Source organism: Perca flavescens, chromosome 21 (assembly GCF_004354835.1).
Source record: "Perca flavescens isolate YP-PL-M2 chromosome 21, PFLA_1.0, whole genome shotgun sequence".
Lineage (NCBI taxonomy): Eukaryota > Metazoa > Chordata > Actinopteri > Perciformes > Percidae > Perca > Perca flavescens.
In genome coordinates this window covers 25,357,724-25,374,065 of record NC_041351.1, presented here as the reverse complement: position 1 = coordinate 25,374,065, position 16,342 = coordinate 25,357,724, and the positions used below count along the sequence as shown (strand labels likewise).

The 16,342-nt window shown below is 40.2% G+C and overlaps 1 protein-coding gene across 3 annotated transcripts in view; it reads left to right on the top strand.

Annotated features, from left to right (window-relative positions):
* Positions 1-16,342, top strand: part of fasn (fatty acid synthase) — a 106,285-nt gene that overhangs the window by 37,693 nt on the left and 52,250 nt on the right. For all 3 annotated transcript variants that reach the window (XM_028567291.1, XM_028567294.1, XM_028567293.1), the window contains 5 exons: positions 3,956-4,143; positions 4,523-4,712; positions 12,154-12,248; positions 13,561-13,695; positions 14,195-14,398. In XM_028567291.1, the coding sequence (XP_028423092.1) occupies positions 3,956-4,143; positions 4,523-4,712; positions 12,154-12,248; positions 13,561-13,695; positions 14,195-14,398 (812 nt within the window). The remainder of the gene's footprint in view (positions 1-3,955; positions 4,144-4,522; positions 4,713-12,153; positions 12,249-13,560; positions 13,696-14,194; positions 14,399-16,342) is intronic.

Below are 16,342 nucleotides of genomic sequence, written 5' to 3'. Positions count from 1 at the left end.
GTCCGATTTGAATTTAAGGCATTTTTATGAACGTGAGGAGTCTTGTTAGGAGGAGCATCTAGCTAGCTATGTGTCCCATTCAATACAATGGGAAAATATTGCGGCTAGCTAGCTACACTTTTGGCATAACTATAGTATATTTACAGTTTGAATTTTGTCACGCCACTTATGTAACATCTACCCCAAAGTCTTATAAAGCTAACAATGGTGTCAGATTTCAATTTAATGAATTTTTGTGAACACTAGGGCTTTCGTTAGCTGCGACTGTCCCTTCAATCCTATGTGTACAGATTGCGGCTAGTTAGCTTCATTTTCGGCGTAATTAGAGTATATTTACAGTTTGAATTTTGGCACGCCACTTATATAACCTCTACCCCAAGGTCTTATAAAGCTAACAATGGTGTCCGATTTCAATTTTATAAATTTTTGTGAATTTCAGAAGAAGGAGGCTAGCTAGCTCTCATTGATAGAGCTCCATCCAGCCGCAGACTCTATCAATGAGACTCGCGGACAAGAGGCGTTTATTTCACCGATCGTTTGTTTAAATAACTCAACACATTATAATTACACACATTATAAGATTAACTGGAACCTGTGGTAAGAGATTGCTGGCGTAACAAGCTCGCTGACCGCGCTCTCACTCACACACACCCAGGGGCATAGCTCAAAATTCTGGGTAATGTAGAAAGGCATTTTCTATGGGCCCCTCCCTGCATCCTAATCCAGCTATTAATTCTAGCATCTTTTTTGGCCCTCCTCACATGAGGGCCCTGGGTACTCAGTCCCCTTTTCCCCCCCAGTCCGACACCCCTGCACACACCGGCCATTTAGCAGGAAGAGGGGAGCTGCAGGCCCTGGAGCTCTGTCCAGGCAGCGGCATTTGGTAGTCCATTCACCCAAAAAACAGTGACTTTGCGCGGGGATGGAGTGCCGTGGGCTGCCAGTCGTGACGGAGCTCAATCTACCTCACAGCAGGCCGGAGCCTGTGAAGGAAGGCAGGCCAGGCAGCAACACAGGCAGCACCAGCCGCTGAACTCCGACATACAGTCGGACAAATTTTGCAATTAGACATCAATTTTCGTAAAACGGCCCATATTTGACCTCTACATAGTTGATTTCTCGCATAAAAAAGTCTGAGAGACGGGTGTGGGTGGGGATTGCCGGGGGAATCTCTAGGACAGCGAGGACGTTTGATGGCCGTTGTGAAGAAGCAGAACATCTCCAAGCTGCCCAGAATGATCTCCCCCTTCACTTTTCTGTAATCTTAACTATTCATTTTGGTGCTTAACCCACCTTTTGTTGGGTTGATTTAGCTAACTGTAAAGACAGCTAAACGTGAAGGGGGGAGAAATTCGGTAGGGAGGAGATTTTCAGCACGAACACCAGTAGCGCTAACGGAGACATAGCTAAGGTTATGGATGGCTGCTGTTGTGACACCGCGGTAAAGTTGGTTTTATATTGGACATTGGATATTCGACACATTCGAAAAATCTATTATGCGGCCTGCCATTTAGGACCTATTCATGTCAAAATACTTCTGATGAACTCTGCTAACCCCCCTCCACATAACACAAAGCTTCTTTTTTTTTTTTAAAAACATTCTTTGACTTTTAAAATATTTTTTAATATTAAAAATGATATAAATTTATTAGGCAGCTTGACACGCACGTCAGTCGCGGGGGTAACTGAGCAGCCGCCCAGCCCGCTGCAGAGAGCCGACAGGATTGAAACATGAGAAGCTTTCAGCGACTTTACATTGAAAAAACGATGCAGCTTACATTGATGTTCAAATGAATACAGGTTGGCAGGACGGTCTGAAATGTTTTGCACGGTCTTTCGCTGTACGTTTTGTTGGTACATGTGAGATGTTCGAGTCACACACATGTCTCGTCTTCAAAAACAAGGAAATGAAACATGTTATGTCATCCCGTTCTCACTTCCGCTTGGTCATTGGTTGTGATTGGTTGAATTCGCCGGAAACTTCGGTTATTGGTGAGTAAAATATATTTATAAAATGAAAGGTGTTTTTTTTTTTTTTTTTTTTTTTTTTTTTTTTAAAAAGCTTTGTGTTATGTGTAGGGGGTTTAGCTGAGTTCATCAAAAGTATTTTGACATTAATAGGTCAAAAGGTCAAGCCGCATAATAGATTTATAGCATTTCTTTTACATTAAAAAATATTTTAAAAATCAAAGGATGTTGTTTTTGAAAAAATAAGCTTTGTGTTATGTGTAGGGGAGTTAGCTGTGTTCATCAGATGTATTATGACATGAATAGGTCAAAATGGCAAGCCGAATAATAGATTTATAGCATTGTTTTACATTAAAAAATATTTAAAAAATCAAAGGATGTTTTTTTTTTTTAAAAGAAGCTTTGTGTTATGTGCAGGGGGGTTAGCTGAGTTCACCAAAAGTGGTTTGACATGAATAGGTCAAAAGGTCAAGCCACATAATAGATTTATAGCATTGTTTTACATAAAAAGATATTTAAAAAAGCAAAGGATGTTTTTTTTGAAAAAAGAAGCTTTGTGTTATGTGTAGGGGGGTTAGCTGAGTTCATCAGAATTATATGGACATGAATAAGTCAAAATGGCAAGCCACGTAATTGATTTTTCGAATGTGTCGAATATCCAATGTCCAATATAAAACCAACTTTACCATGGTTGTTGTGACTGTTTCCCGACGCTTCATTAAACTGCCGTTAGCATCTTTAGCACCCGGCACTGGAGTTAAGTGCTGGCTGGGTACGGATTGCTGTAATGTTAGTGGCTGGCTGCTAGCTGGATCGGAGCTAATGGTAACTAGCTATTGCTACATGTACCAGGGCTGCTGTCAACTCTCATCCCGAATAAAGTCTCTTTACGCTGGGGGAGTGAGGCAGACAAGCCGGGGTGTGCTACTGGCTAAATTAGCATTAGATTAGTCGTCTATCTAGAGTTAGCCTAGAGGCTAACGTTAACGTTACTGGTGAACTCATTCGTGGGTTAGCCCAGTGCTGCTTTTATCTGTGGTCAAAACAATCATACTACAAATAACTTTATGAGTGTGTTGAACAATGTTGTAACCCTATAATGTTATCCACCAAGCATTAGCATTAACGTTAGCTAGCTACTTGTCAACCAGCACATTGTAGTAACGTTAAGCTGGATCGATATTGATCAGTAAATAATATCTCTGCTGTATTACTGTGTTGCAAAGTGGCATGTAATTAATCACATGATGCCTTGTGGCAGAAAAAGCAGTATTATGATTACGAGTATTCTTTTCTGTGAGGTATGATTTACAGTTACTCTCGAACGTATCATGTGGGTGCCAATGTTTTGACGGAAGTTCCGAGTAACGGTAAAGGTGGAAAGTTACATGATGCCACTGACAGGCGACTAAAGCAAACTTCCCATGTCAGAAATAAAATAATAGATTTATCTGGGTTTGACATTTGGTGGAAACATTTAGGGTAGTGTACACAACTCAAAAAAATATATAACATACGTCTGGTCGTTTTTTTAGACATTTTAATGCAGAAATGTTACATATCGTACCTTAGAGCAAGATGACTATTTTTAGTAGACATAACTTGCAATGAAAAAAGTTAACCGTTCAGTTATTTTTTTTTCAATTATTAGTTCAATTATCTATCTATTATTTGTGGACATTACTGTCTGGACACAGTTTTTTGGAAAGAGCTCTTGTGTAATTTTTCCATACTCTGTGTAACACAAATTAAATTCCCTTCACGTTCATTGTATGTGGGGAAAGCTTAAACATTTCTGTAGAACTGAGTAGAATTAATTGTCTGTGCCTTTTTAGAATTTTTTTGGCATATTCAATTTTATCTTTATCGTGTTTATTCCTGCTCAAACAATAACTGGGACAATGGGACTGTTGAAATATTCAAATCTCCTCAGACAAATTCATTTCAGTAAATGGATTAGGTGTGTGACTGTTTATTGTATTAATAGGTATGGGAACACAGTGGGCAGGTATGGGCCGCAGTTTAATGCAGCTGCCAGACTTCAGAGAGTCCATCCTGCGATCAGATGCAGCACTGAAGGACACCGGCCTGGTTGTGTCTCGCCTACTCATGGACGCAGATGATGCCACTTTTGAAGACACCGTTCATGCTTTCGTTGGCCTCGCAGCCATACAGGTAGTGTGGAGAGGGTTAGATGTGGGAACCCTGGCAAATTGGTCTCATTTTGATATAAACTACAGGGTAGACTCCTCACACAAAGTGCTGATATAAATATTTGTCTTGTATTTAGATATGTTATTTTATGTAGTTTACCAAAGTTACAGATTTGGAATCTTAAAAACCTCCACAGGTACCTCTGAGCTTACTGATATGCTGCTACATCCCAAATATGATCTCTCAAGGGGTTGTTGATGATGTTAATGAATAACTTTAGACACACAAATTTGAAAATACCCTAACATCGGCAACCACAAGAGCACCACCATCGGCAACCAACAATTTTAGCTTTATTGTATCCAGCTAAAATGTATGTGTGTTCTGTGGCTCGTTACAGATAGCTGAGATCGACCTTCTCACTAAGCTGGGTCTGCATCCTGATGGCATTGTAGGACACTCAGTGGGAGAGCTGGCCTGTGGCTACGCTGACGGCTCCCTCAGCCACAGTGAGGCCATCTTGGCTGCTTACTGGAGAGGCCGCTGCATCAAGGAGGCCAACCTTCCTCCAGGAGGCATGGCTGCAGTCGGTAAGTGCAGTGATTCTGTACCACATTTCAACAGCTGATTTCATGAAATATGCACACTGTCTTCTTAGTCTAAGTACTGTATGACCACTGTTTGTCTGTGAGTATTAGTAATAATAGTATTATACAATCCATTTGGAGGAACCAGTCAGGATTTAAAAATTATATATTTAAGCTTGAGTACATCTTCAGAAATTGAAAAAAAAGAAGTTCTTAATGGCCTGGGAACAAGGGTTTAATAGTTTTACATTTCTATGATGACTTTATTTTTACCTTTAAGTTTTTAACTCTTGTGTTGTCTTCCCGTCGACCATGCACTTGTTATGGTCTGTTTTGCCTGTTTATATTCAATTCAATTTTATTTATAGTATCAAATCATAACATAGGTTATCTCGAGACACTTTACAGATAGAGTAGGTCTAGACCACACTCTATAATTTACAAAGTCCCAACAATTACAGTAATTCCCTCAAGAGCAAGCAGTGCGACAGTGGCGAGGAAAAACTCCTCCTTGGGAAGAAACCTCGGACAGACCCAGGCTCTTGGTAGGCGGTGTCTGACGGGCCGGTTGGGGGTGTGATGAACAGTGGCAATAATAGTCACATTAATAATGGAACAGTGACTGGATGTAGCGGGAAGCTGCAGGGTTCAGCAGGAAATAGCATGACATTGCAGGGCACCGCTGAGCTCAGCAGGGAGTGCAGCAGGACCACGGCGACAGCTGGAACCAGGATCTTGGTGCCAATGTTCTCCAAGGAAATACGCTGGGGGAAAAAACATAAGGACTCCGGGGAGTAAACTCCCCAGAAGCTAGGATTAGTAACAAGCATTTCTGGGACGGGATACACACAAATAGTAATAGTAATAGAAAGGGACAGGAGAGAGCAGCTCAGTGTGTCAAAGGAAGGAAGTCCCCCGGCAGTCTAGAACTATAACAGCGTAACTATAACAGCGTAACTAAGAGAGACAGGTCATAAGGAGAGGTAGCTTTTTCGGGCTTAGAACTCTCCCCCTGCCGGATCGGGCTTGGCTGGCCTGCTTCCCTCTACTTTGTTATGTATTATTAATCTAACAATTATGAAGAGAAGCAGGTGGGCCAGTTAGGTGAACACTGCAACTCCTCACTCCCTAACTATAAGCTTTATCAAATAGAAGAGTTTTAAGTTCATTCTTGAAAGCGATAACAGTTTCTGTCCCCCAAACCCAGATCGGGAGCTGGTTCCATAGGAGAGGAGCCTGATAACTGAAGGCTCTGGCTCCCATTCTACTTTTAGAGACTCTAGGTACCACCAGTAACTCTGCATTCTGGGAGTGCAGTGCTCTAGTGGGACAATAGGGTATTAGGAGCTATTCTAGATATGATGGTGCTAGACCATTTAGAGCTTTGTAGGTCAAGAGAAGGATTTTAAACTCAATCCTGGATTCAACAGGAAGCCAGTGCAGGGAAGCTAATACAGGAGAAATATGTTCTCTTTTCTTAGTTCTTGTGAGAACACGCGCTGCAGCATTCTGGATCAGCTGGAGAGTCTTAAGGGACTTATTTGAGCAACCTGACAGTAGGGAATTACAATAGTCCAGCCTGGACGTAACAAATGCATGGACTAGTTTTTCAGCGTCGTTTTGACACAGGAAATTCTTAATTTTGGCAATGTTACGAAGATGAAAAAAGGCTGTTCTTGAGGTTTGTTTTAGATTGGCATTAAAGAATATATCCTGATCAAAAGTAACTCTTAAATTTCTGACAGTAGTGCTGGAGGCCAGGGCAATACCATCCAGAGCAGCTATGTCTTTAGATAATGAGGTTCTGAGGTGTTTAGGTCCCAGTACAATAACTTCAGTTTTGTTAGGGTTTAACATTAGAAAATTATAGGTCATCCAGGATTTTATATCTTTAATGCACGCTTGAAATTTAGCTAGCTGACTGGTTTCGTCTGGTTTGATTGACAAGTATAATTGGGTGTCATCCGCATAACAGTGAAAGTTAATTGAGTGTTTCCTAATAATATTGCCTAGAGGAAGCATATATAAGGAGAATAGAATTGGTCCAAGCACTGAGCCTTGAGGAACCCCATGGCTAACTTTAGCGTACTTGGAGGATTTATCATTAACATTAACAAATTGAGATCGATCAGAGAAATAGGACTTAAACCAGCTTAGAGCAATTCCTTTAATGCCAACCAAGTGTTCCAATCTCTGTAACAGGATTTAATGGTCAATAGTGTCAAATGCAGCATTAATTTCTAGTAAAACAAGAATGGAGACAAGTCCTTTGTCTGCAGCAGTTAAAAGGTCGTTAGTAATTTTCACCAGTGCCATCTCTGTGCTATGATGCTTTCTAAATCCTGATTGAAAGTCATCAAATAAACTATTGCTATGTAGAAAATCACATAACTGATTAGCAACCACCTTCTCAAGGATCTTGGAGAGAAAGGGAAGGTTAGATATAGGTCTATAGTTTGCTAAGACCTCAGGATCGAGGGTGGGTTTTTTCAGAAGAGGTTTTATCACAGCTACTTTAAATGACTGTGGTACATAACCTGTTAATAAGGACATATTGATCATATCTAGTAATGAAGTGTTTACCACGGGTAACGCTTCTTTGAGTAATCTCGTTGGGATGGGGTCTAAGAGACAGGTAGATGGCTTAGCTGAGCATATTTTTAACATTAATTGTTGAAGGTCTATAGGATAAAAGCAGTCTAAGTATATGTCGAGACTAGTCGTTATTTCTAGCGACTCTGCGTTTAAAGGTGAACCAAAAGGTGATGAATTTTATCTCTAATTGTTATAATTTTATCATTAAAGTAGCTCATAAAGTCATCACTACTCAGAGCTAGAGGAATAGATGGCTCAGTAGAGCTGTGGCTATCTGTCAGCCTGGCTACAGTGCTGAAAAGAAACCTTGGGTTGTTCTTGTTTTCTTCTGTTAGTGATGAGTAATAGTCTGATCTGGCCTTTCTTAGGGCCTTCCTATAGGTTTTGAGACTTTCTTGCCAATCCAAACGGGATTCTTCCACTTTTGTGGAACGCCACTTACATTCGAGGTTTTGCGAGATTTGTTTTAATTTGCGAGTTTGGGAGTTATACCAAGGTGCTAATTTCCTTTGCTTCATCATCTTCTTTTTCAGGGGAGCAACGGAGTCTAAGGTCGTCCGTAGGCAAGTCGTAGCACTGTCTACAAATGTATCAATTTGAGAGGGACTGAGGTTAACATAGAGGTCCTCTGTTATGTTAAGGCATGACATAGAGTCGAATGCTGTTGGAATATCTTCTTTAAATTTAGCTATAGCACTGTCAGATAGGCATCTGGTGTAGAAGCTTTTATCTAATTTAATATAGTCAGGTAAGTAAGAATTTGAAAGTGATTAAAGAATGATCTGTTAATACCGAATTCTGCGGAAATATTATTAAATCCTCAATTTCAATACCATATACCAGCACAAGGTCGAGGGTGTGGTTAAAACAGTGCGTCGCCTTGTGCACACTCTGACTGAAACCGATTGAATCCAATAATGAGTTGAAAGCAGTACTAAGGCTATCATTGTCAACGTCCACATGGATATTAAAATCACCTACAATAAGTACTTGGTCTGATTTAAGGACTAAACATGATAAAAACAGAATACGGACCTGGAGCCCTGTAAATAACAACAAATATAATTGGTTGTAATGTTTTCCATTTTGGATGTTGAAGATTAAGAACAAGACTTTCAAAGGAGTTATAATTTAATTTAGGTTTAGGAGTAATTAACAGGCTTGCATCAAAGATGGCTGCAACTCCCCCTCCTCGGCCTAAGCCTCTAGGAGTTTGAGTATTAATATGACTGGGAGGAGTGGCTTCATTTAGACTAACATAGTCTTCATGGCCCAGCCAGGTTTCAGTAAGACAAAATAAATCCGTGTTATTTTCTGATATCAACTCGTTTACCAATAATGCTTTAGAAGACAGAGATCTAATATTTAATAGTCCACATCTAATTTTCCTATTTTTTTCTATCGTTGCAGTTGTTTTAATTCCAATTAGGTTGTTAAGTATAGCGCATCTTTTGTTTACCTTTGATTTAACCGATCTGAGTCGGGGAACAGACACCGTGCTTATTAGACTATGAGTGGGTGACTGCTCCAACGGAAGCACAGGGGGGCGCGTAGTACTGCACCCCTGATTACTAATATCAAACTTGGGTTGTCATGGTTTATGTCTGATAAACTCGGTCAGATTTTTTGATATGAGAGCGGCTCCGTCCCAGGTGGGATGAACGCCCCCCAGTTATTCACATAGCCCACATCATTAGCTGGGCACCACCCCGACAACCAGCGGTGGAAGGATGACGTACGGCTGTACATTTCATCATTGGTCAGGTTTGGCAGGGGTCCAGAGAAAACAACTGAGTCCGACATTGTCTTTGCGTATGCACAAAGTGACTCAACATTCAATTTAGTGATCTCTGATTTACGACCATTACCCCCTACGTGAAGTATGATCTTACTGTATTTACGGTTCTTTTTAGCCAGCAGCTCTAGATGGGTTTCTATATCGCCCGCTCTAGCCCCGGGGACACACATGACCGTAGGTACTGTAGCAGCTGGGGCCGCCGGCTTCACATATCGCAGTATAGAGCTCCCAATAACCAGAATTGGCTTCTCAGTGGGTGTATCACTGAGTAGGGAGAAACTGTTAAAGAGGCGAAGACGCTCCGGTTTAGAGCGACCGTCATCATGTGCACTCCCTGGTCTAGATCTAACGCTACGCTTCCCTCGGACAGTCACCCACTCGCCCGGCTGCTCCGGGTCTGACGGGGGACAGCTAGCAGAAGTTAAAGAAGCTACAGAAGCTACAGTATGGTGGTCCGCATTAACTACATGGTGCTGGCTAGCTACGGAAGCATACGATTCTGATTCCATGGTGCGGAGCCGTGACTCAAATTCACTAAGCCTTGCCTCCAGAGCAGCGAATATATTACATTTATTACATGTATCGTTATCACTAAAGGACGCAGAGGAATAGCTATACATTTGACACACGGAGCAAGAAAGAGCAGGAGAGGGAGAGGAATTAGCCATTGCTAATGGCTAAGCTAAAGTAGCTAACAGCGTTTTAACAATTGTAAATTGAGCGAGTCAGTCACTGTAAGTGAAGCTAAGTATAAGTGCTTGAGTAAAACAATTGTAATTCAAATGCAATCCAGGCAAATAGCCGCTAATTTAAACAGTAAAGCAGAGTTCAGTAAGTTTTTGCCGGAGCAGCAAACTACTACTTTTTGGAATACATGGTCAATAAACATCATGTATATAAAATTATACCAAATTCTTTAGTTTAAAACCCTCTGAGGTGTAAGCCATTTTTTTGCATATTTGGTTCGCCTGGTTTCCTTGTGTAATAATGCTTGTATAATCTCAACCCTGTGAGAACAATAATGACCACTCCTTTTGGCTTTTGAAAAGTGTTCTTCTAGGTGTTTAGAATAAGAGGAAACAAATATAAACTCTGTATCTAACAAAAATATAAAACTATTTAGGTTTCTTTCCCAGAAAAGTCCATACGCTTTTATCCCAAAATGTTAGTTGTGTCATTTGTAATTCGTTTTCTGCCTGCCAACAGACAACAGTAGACCAAATCCTACTCATTTCAGCCTCCAGGCCTGCAGGGGTCCTCCTAGCCAGTTTTATGTGTCTATTTCCCCAATGCACATACACTGAATCAGCCTGTTCTCATGAACCATTCGTTCAAAAAGCTACGAAAACTTAAGCACTGTAATTTGTAAGCATTCCACGTATTTTTTTGCTGCATGCACCACATTGACAGACGATGTATAACGCGGCTGGCTGCGTCAGGAGGTGGTCGGGGAGGATGGGTGGGATGGATGGGCCAGATTAATAAACTTCTAGAAGGGCTACAAAGACACCAAAAAAAAAGCTTCAGCTAACCGCTAAAAACAAGACGTGAGCCTGGGTTAAAATCGGAAATTTGTGATTTGATTTTTGAATTCATAATTAGGATTTATTTGTTACAAAGACGCTGTAATTCCGTGATGGATTAAAAAAAGCTTCTGGATGGGCTACAATTGTCAGAGGACCTTGTTGAAACGGCAGACTTTTCTGCTTCTAAACTAAAAAAAAGTCTCTACACTGTATTGATCTGGAGATATTAAATATGAAAACATATGAAACATGTTTGTATCGCCGGCAATACAGCTGACCTAAGGGTTAAAACCCCCAGAAATTAAAAATTATTTTAACTAATAGTTAAGATCCGAGGAACCTATGTTGATGGATATCCATCCATCCATCCATCTTCTTCCGCTTATCCGGTGTCGGGTCGCGGGGGGAGCAGCTCCAGCAGGGGACCCAAACTTCCCTTTCCCAAGCAACATTAACCAGCTCTGACTGGGGGATCCCGAGGCGTTCCCAGGCCAGGTTGGAGATATAATCCCTCCACCTATGTTGATGGATAATCACAGATAATTCCATTCATGTATGGCACCATCCAATTTATTTTTGAGCAATTTTATTTATTAACATTTAATCACTAAAAAAGAAGGTTATATATTCCAGGCTGAATATTGTCAATTTTTAAAAAAACATTTTACTCATCATTTATTTAGGAGGCTCACTGGACTCAGTTTTGTGTGGCTTCATGCAGACTTGTAACTAGTAATAAGCCAAATTGAGCATACTTTAAATTGCACATTAGGACACCATGTTTTGCTAATACTACACTACCACAATTTAATGTGTTGCATTTGATAGATGTGACTTTACACTTGTCAATTATGTGCAAAATCTTAATTTACTGCTTACTGTAGACTAATCTACTGAGTGTCTTTTATATAAGGAGCAGTGAACAAACAAGTGATTTTGGTCTGATGAGACTAAAACTAAAACATACCTCTTCCACAGCAGCATTTTGATGTGTCAAACTAACAACACTGCACTGCACCAATTGCCAAATGGTCCATTTGGCAATTGGTGCAGTGTTGTAAGTTGTTCCAAATGTCTGTTGTAAAAAAGGTCTATGAATTTCATTATTTTGGGAACGATAAAGAAAAAAAGAGTGCTTTGCACCAGTAAGGCTATATAAGGCTATATACATTTTTGCAATACTGGGAAGAATGGATTGTGTTTGTGACTTTGAGTAATTACTGATCTCTTACTGTATGAACTGGCATGTATTTCCATCAGTTAACTATTTGTATGAATGCATAAGTGACCAACTGTTGGTTCTTCTATGTTTTGGTGTATTTTTATGCTTTAAAAAAAGTATAAAAGAATCACTTCTACTCTAATCACTTCAAGAAAGAACAGGGCATGGAAGTTCTCATCTGTGTATTTTCCTTAAACAGGTCAAGTAAACCTAAATTACAGATGTGCAAAATAATATAATAGTCTGTTTTTATGGATTTATTTATTTTGCATATATTTTACTTTTGTGCTTGCTGTGTTTCAGGGTTAACCTGGGAGGAGTGTATGGCTCAATGTCCTAAGGGAGTGGTCCCAGCCTGCCACAATGCTGAGGACACCGTCACCATCTCTGGTCCTCAGGTCAAACATTCTATTAGACTTTGTTGTTTGTAGAGAACCTGAACCAAACTCTGATAACACTGAACTTGCTTTATGCCTAGATTAAAGTCTTAATTTCCATTTGCTCACATTTTTGTGTATAAATAAAGGGTAACACTTTATTTGAAGGGGTGTTTATAAGACTGACATGACACGGTCCTTATTATGACATGAAATGTGTCATGAACATGACCGATTTTAATGCAAAGTTAGCGTTGTCCGAGATGTCTTTGTTATGTTTCCGGGTTTAGCTGACTATAGTTAGCAACAAGTCCAAAACTCAATAAATCACCTCGGTACTCAAACTGGTCTTATAACTTTTAAGACATCTGAATGACAAGTCCAAATGGTTCCGCTTTACTTGAGGTCAAGGATGTTATTCATTACACCGTCATATAAGCATTTGATGATGAAATCAAACTTCATGACCGGTTCAAATTATTTCACTTTACTTGAGGTCAAGGAAAAATATTCATGACACAGTTATAATGCTCTCGACAGCCAATGTAAACAACCTCTTAATGACAGTTTAACTTAATGTTAACACATAAAGTTAAATAGTTTATTAAAGTTTGATAATTGGGCCTGTTATGACACATTTATGACAGGTTATGTTGTCTAGGTTAATGTCAAGTTGTCATAACACACTAACTTTACTTTTTGTCACATAATTTTTTCTCATTTTAATGCCTTATCAACATGGAAAAGTGGTTTGGCTTGCTTTGTGCTTTTGTCACCTGGCTTTGACGAGGGGGCGGAGAATTCGCATGAGCTGTGTGCTTGGCCATCAAGTGGTATTTCAGACTGGACATGCTGCAATGATAGCTCAGTTCACAACAACAAAACACACAGATCACTTTGGTCTTGTCAATGGAACCATTTAATTTGGCAACTTTTTAAGAGTAAACTTTCCATTCAGAATCTTATTGGCATCCATTTCGGCGTCTCGTGCTCGCCATCCACTAAAACCGTAGCGTTAGCCTACTACTCTTTGGCCGGCTCGCAAGCCCAAACAAGTGTGTGCGGCGTGCCTGTTGTTTTGTTTCCGGTTAAGCTAGATCCGGTGTGGTGTTGTAGTTTTTCTAACGTTACTAGTTGTTGCAACAGCATGTAAAAAAAGTTTGCTAGCCAAAAATAACTAATCTCGCGATAAAAAAATGTATTAATATTTGTTAATAACGTGTTTAACTGACAGCATAGTAAGTATTGATACATTGACTTTTGCCAATCTAGGTTTTTCCAAGTGCAGGGTCTTGTGTCTTGACAGGTGTGGTGTGTGTGTGTGTTTCATTAGGAAGCAATCGGTACATTTGTGTCCGAGTTAAAAGAGCAGGGAGTGTTTGCAAAGGAGGTGCGCAGCGCTGGTGTCGCTTTCCACTCGTACTACATGGCCTCCATTGCTCCAACCCTGCTGGCTGCCCTAAAAAAGGTACGTAGCTCTGCTATGTTTCAACAGTACTAGTGCAGTGCCCGTTGAAAACGTGCCTGTTCAGAATGGGCCAATATTGCAGTTTTTTCCAGAACCATTCTATCTATAACAACCCTTCTTATATGCAACCCAACTGTAAACTACTGACTTACTGTATACTTCTACTTCACTAGGACAACATTGTGCTACTGCATTTACCTTATAGAGAAATGTTACTGGTTATGTTGCTGTTCAGATTTTACAAAATATCACAATTAAAATATGATGCATTAATTAAACTATCCAGCATTATATAAAGCTCCACCTTGAACACGTTAAGTAAACGAACAGTAAAAGTCAAAAGTTTGCATGATTTGTCATTCACTTGAATGGGAATGGGGTATTTGAATACTAATAAATAATATAAAATGTCAAAATGTTGCATGATTTCTCATTCACTTGAATAGGAATGGGGTATTTGAATACTAATAAATAATATAAAGTGTCATTTTGTTTATAGGTGATCAAGGAGCCACGGCAGCGTTCCCCCCGCTGGGTAAGCACCAGCATCCCTCAATCTGAGTGGGACTCTCCTCTGGCTCTGTACAGCTCGGCTGATTATCATGTCAACAACCTGGTGAGCCCTGTGCTGTTCCACGAGGGCCTCAGTCTGGTGCCTGAAAACGCTGTGGTGGTAGAGATAGCGCCTCATGCTCTGCTGCAGGTACGCACAGCAAGTTCTTCATAGACCACACATTTTGACAGCTTCTTCTATCTGTTAGATGTGAACTACAGGCGTCAAATGACACAACATGGGTGGTGTGTCATGATTTTTGACACACAAAGGGCCTGTTTTGACCTGGTTTTATCATCTGTCCTGGGTGATCCGATCACAAGTGGACAGAGTTTTTACCTGGCAGTAGAATGTGTCTCCAAATCAGTGACCACTTGTGATTAGATCTCACTTCCCCCTGCTCTGTGTGCAAATAATGTACATGTACATCATTTCCGTTTGCAACATAGGCTGGTTGTGTGCGAGTGGGTCTATAAATATCAGTTGTTAATCTCAAATAAATCATAAATTAGAAACATGCAATAACTAATGGAAAAAGCGCTGTCCACAGTCTCTGTGTGCTGACATAAGGATGTCTTTTGACCAGGACCTCTGCAGGAAAAAATACTCTGTGTTCAGCTCTCAGTACGTATGTAGCTTCTAACTCAGTCTCTGTGGTTTGAAGTTTGGTTTCTATAGTTTCTATTTTGCTTTATTTTATGTTTCATGTCTGCCTATAGGAGTCATGATACTGTCAAGTTACTGCTGATGAAGACCCATCATTTCCTGATTTTTGCGGCTTTGTAATAATATAAAATAATAGGGGACTTTTATTATGGAGAATTTAAAGGAAATTAAGCCTTTTCACAGATGCTCCTTTGACCACTCAGGCCCGCTGGCTTACTCCGTGGAGATAGGCCTAACAATGCAAGACTAATAAATAACAAAATGAGAAGTTGCTACGTAAGAGCAGGAATGTCCGTAGTAATATCCTGCATATTAGTGAAATCTGAGACGTTTAGTAAAACTAAAAATAAGGATATTGTATACCAGTTGGCATCCTTCTCCAGGCAATCGCAGAAAACAGAGCTCCAGAAAGCCGGGGATATACGAACAGGCAGCACGGAAATAAAAACAGCGCCACATCAGCCACAATATGATAGCATCCAAAACACACAATTCACTGTCTGTGGTTTCTGTGACATAAGAAATACTTTCCGCTACCACTTGAGTAGGTGGTCTTAAATGTGGCCCATGACATACCCATACACACTGCTATAAGAATGTGGCCACATGTGGCACAGACCACCTTCGAATGTGGTCTTAATTCCTCAATACCAATTTAAACCAGATCAAAACAGGCCCATACACACTGTATCATCAATGAAGCAAACAACATTGTTTGAACCCTTGACTGGCTGCTCAAAAAGTCATTTATTAATCCTGTTGTTATATTAGTTTAATGAAGCAGAAAACTCTCTGTTTATACTAATTTACTTAAATTGGTAGTTGGAGGTAGAATAAGGGTCAACTGTGTGTATTGCATGGTTGGGTTGCATTTCGGCAAATAAAGTAAAAGTAAAATGTTGTAAAAAATGTAGTTAATTATTTTTCTTTTAATTTCATTCTGTAGCAAAATTGTACTCATTAAATTTGCATTAAAGCTATAGTGCGTAGTTTCCATCTCCCCCATGAGAAACAACACTGTTGGCCCGTCCACATGATAAAAGCCTTATGTGATCGCGCACACGCCCCACCCCTCCCCCACGCAGTTGCTCATACCCACCATGGTAGCCACGGAGGACACAGAGGATTTAAAAAATAAGATGATGGACTCTTCAGAAGAAGTAATTATCTTCACTCAAGTTCCTGCACGCGAAAGTCACCGGACAACACAATCTTCTGAACATTTAACGGTGTTTTAAGCCCCCAACGTCTCCTTCCAGGCAGTCCTTCCTGGAAGGCACTAGGATTAGGCTATGGTTATGGTTTGGGTTAAGGTTAGGGTAAGGTGTATAGTCTTGATTACCTTTTGTAGCAACTCATTTGGCAATGGCTTGAATGTAACAGACGTTCATTAATATTAAAAAGTTACGCACTAAAGCTTTACATGTT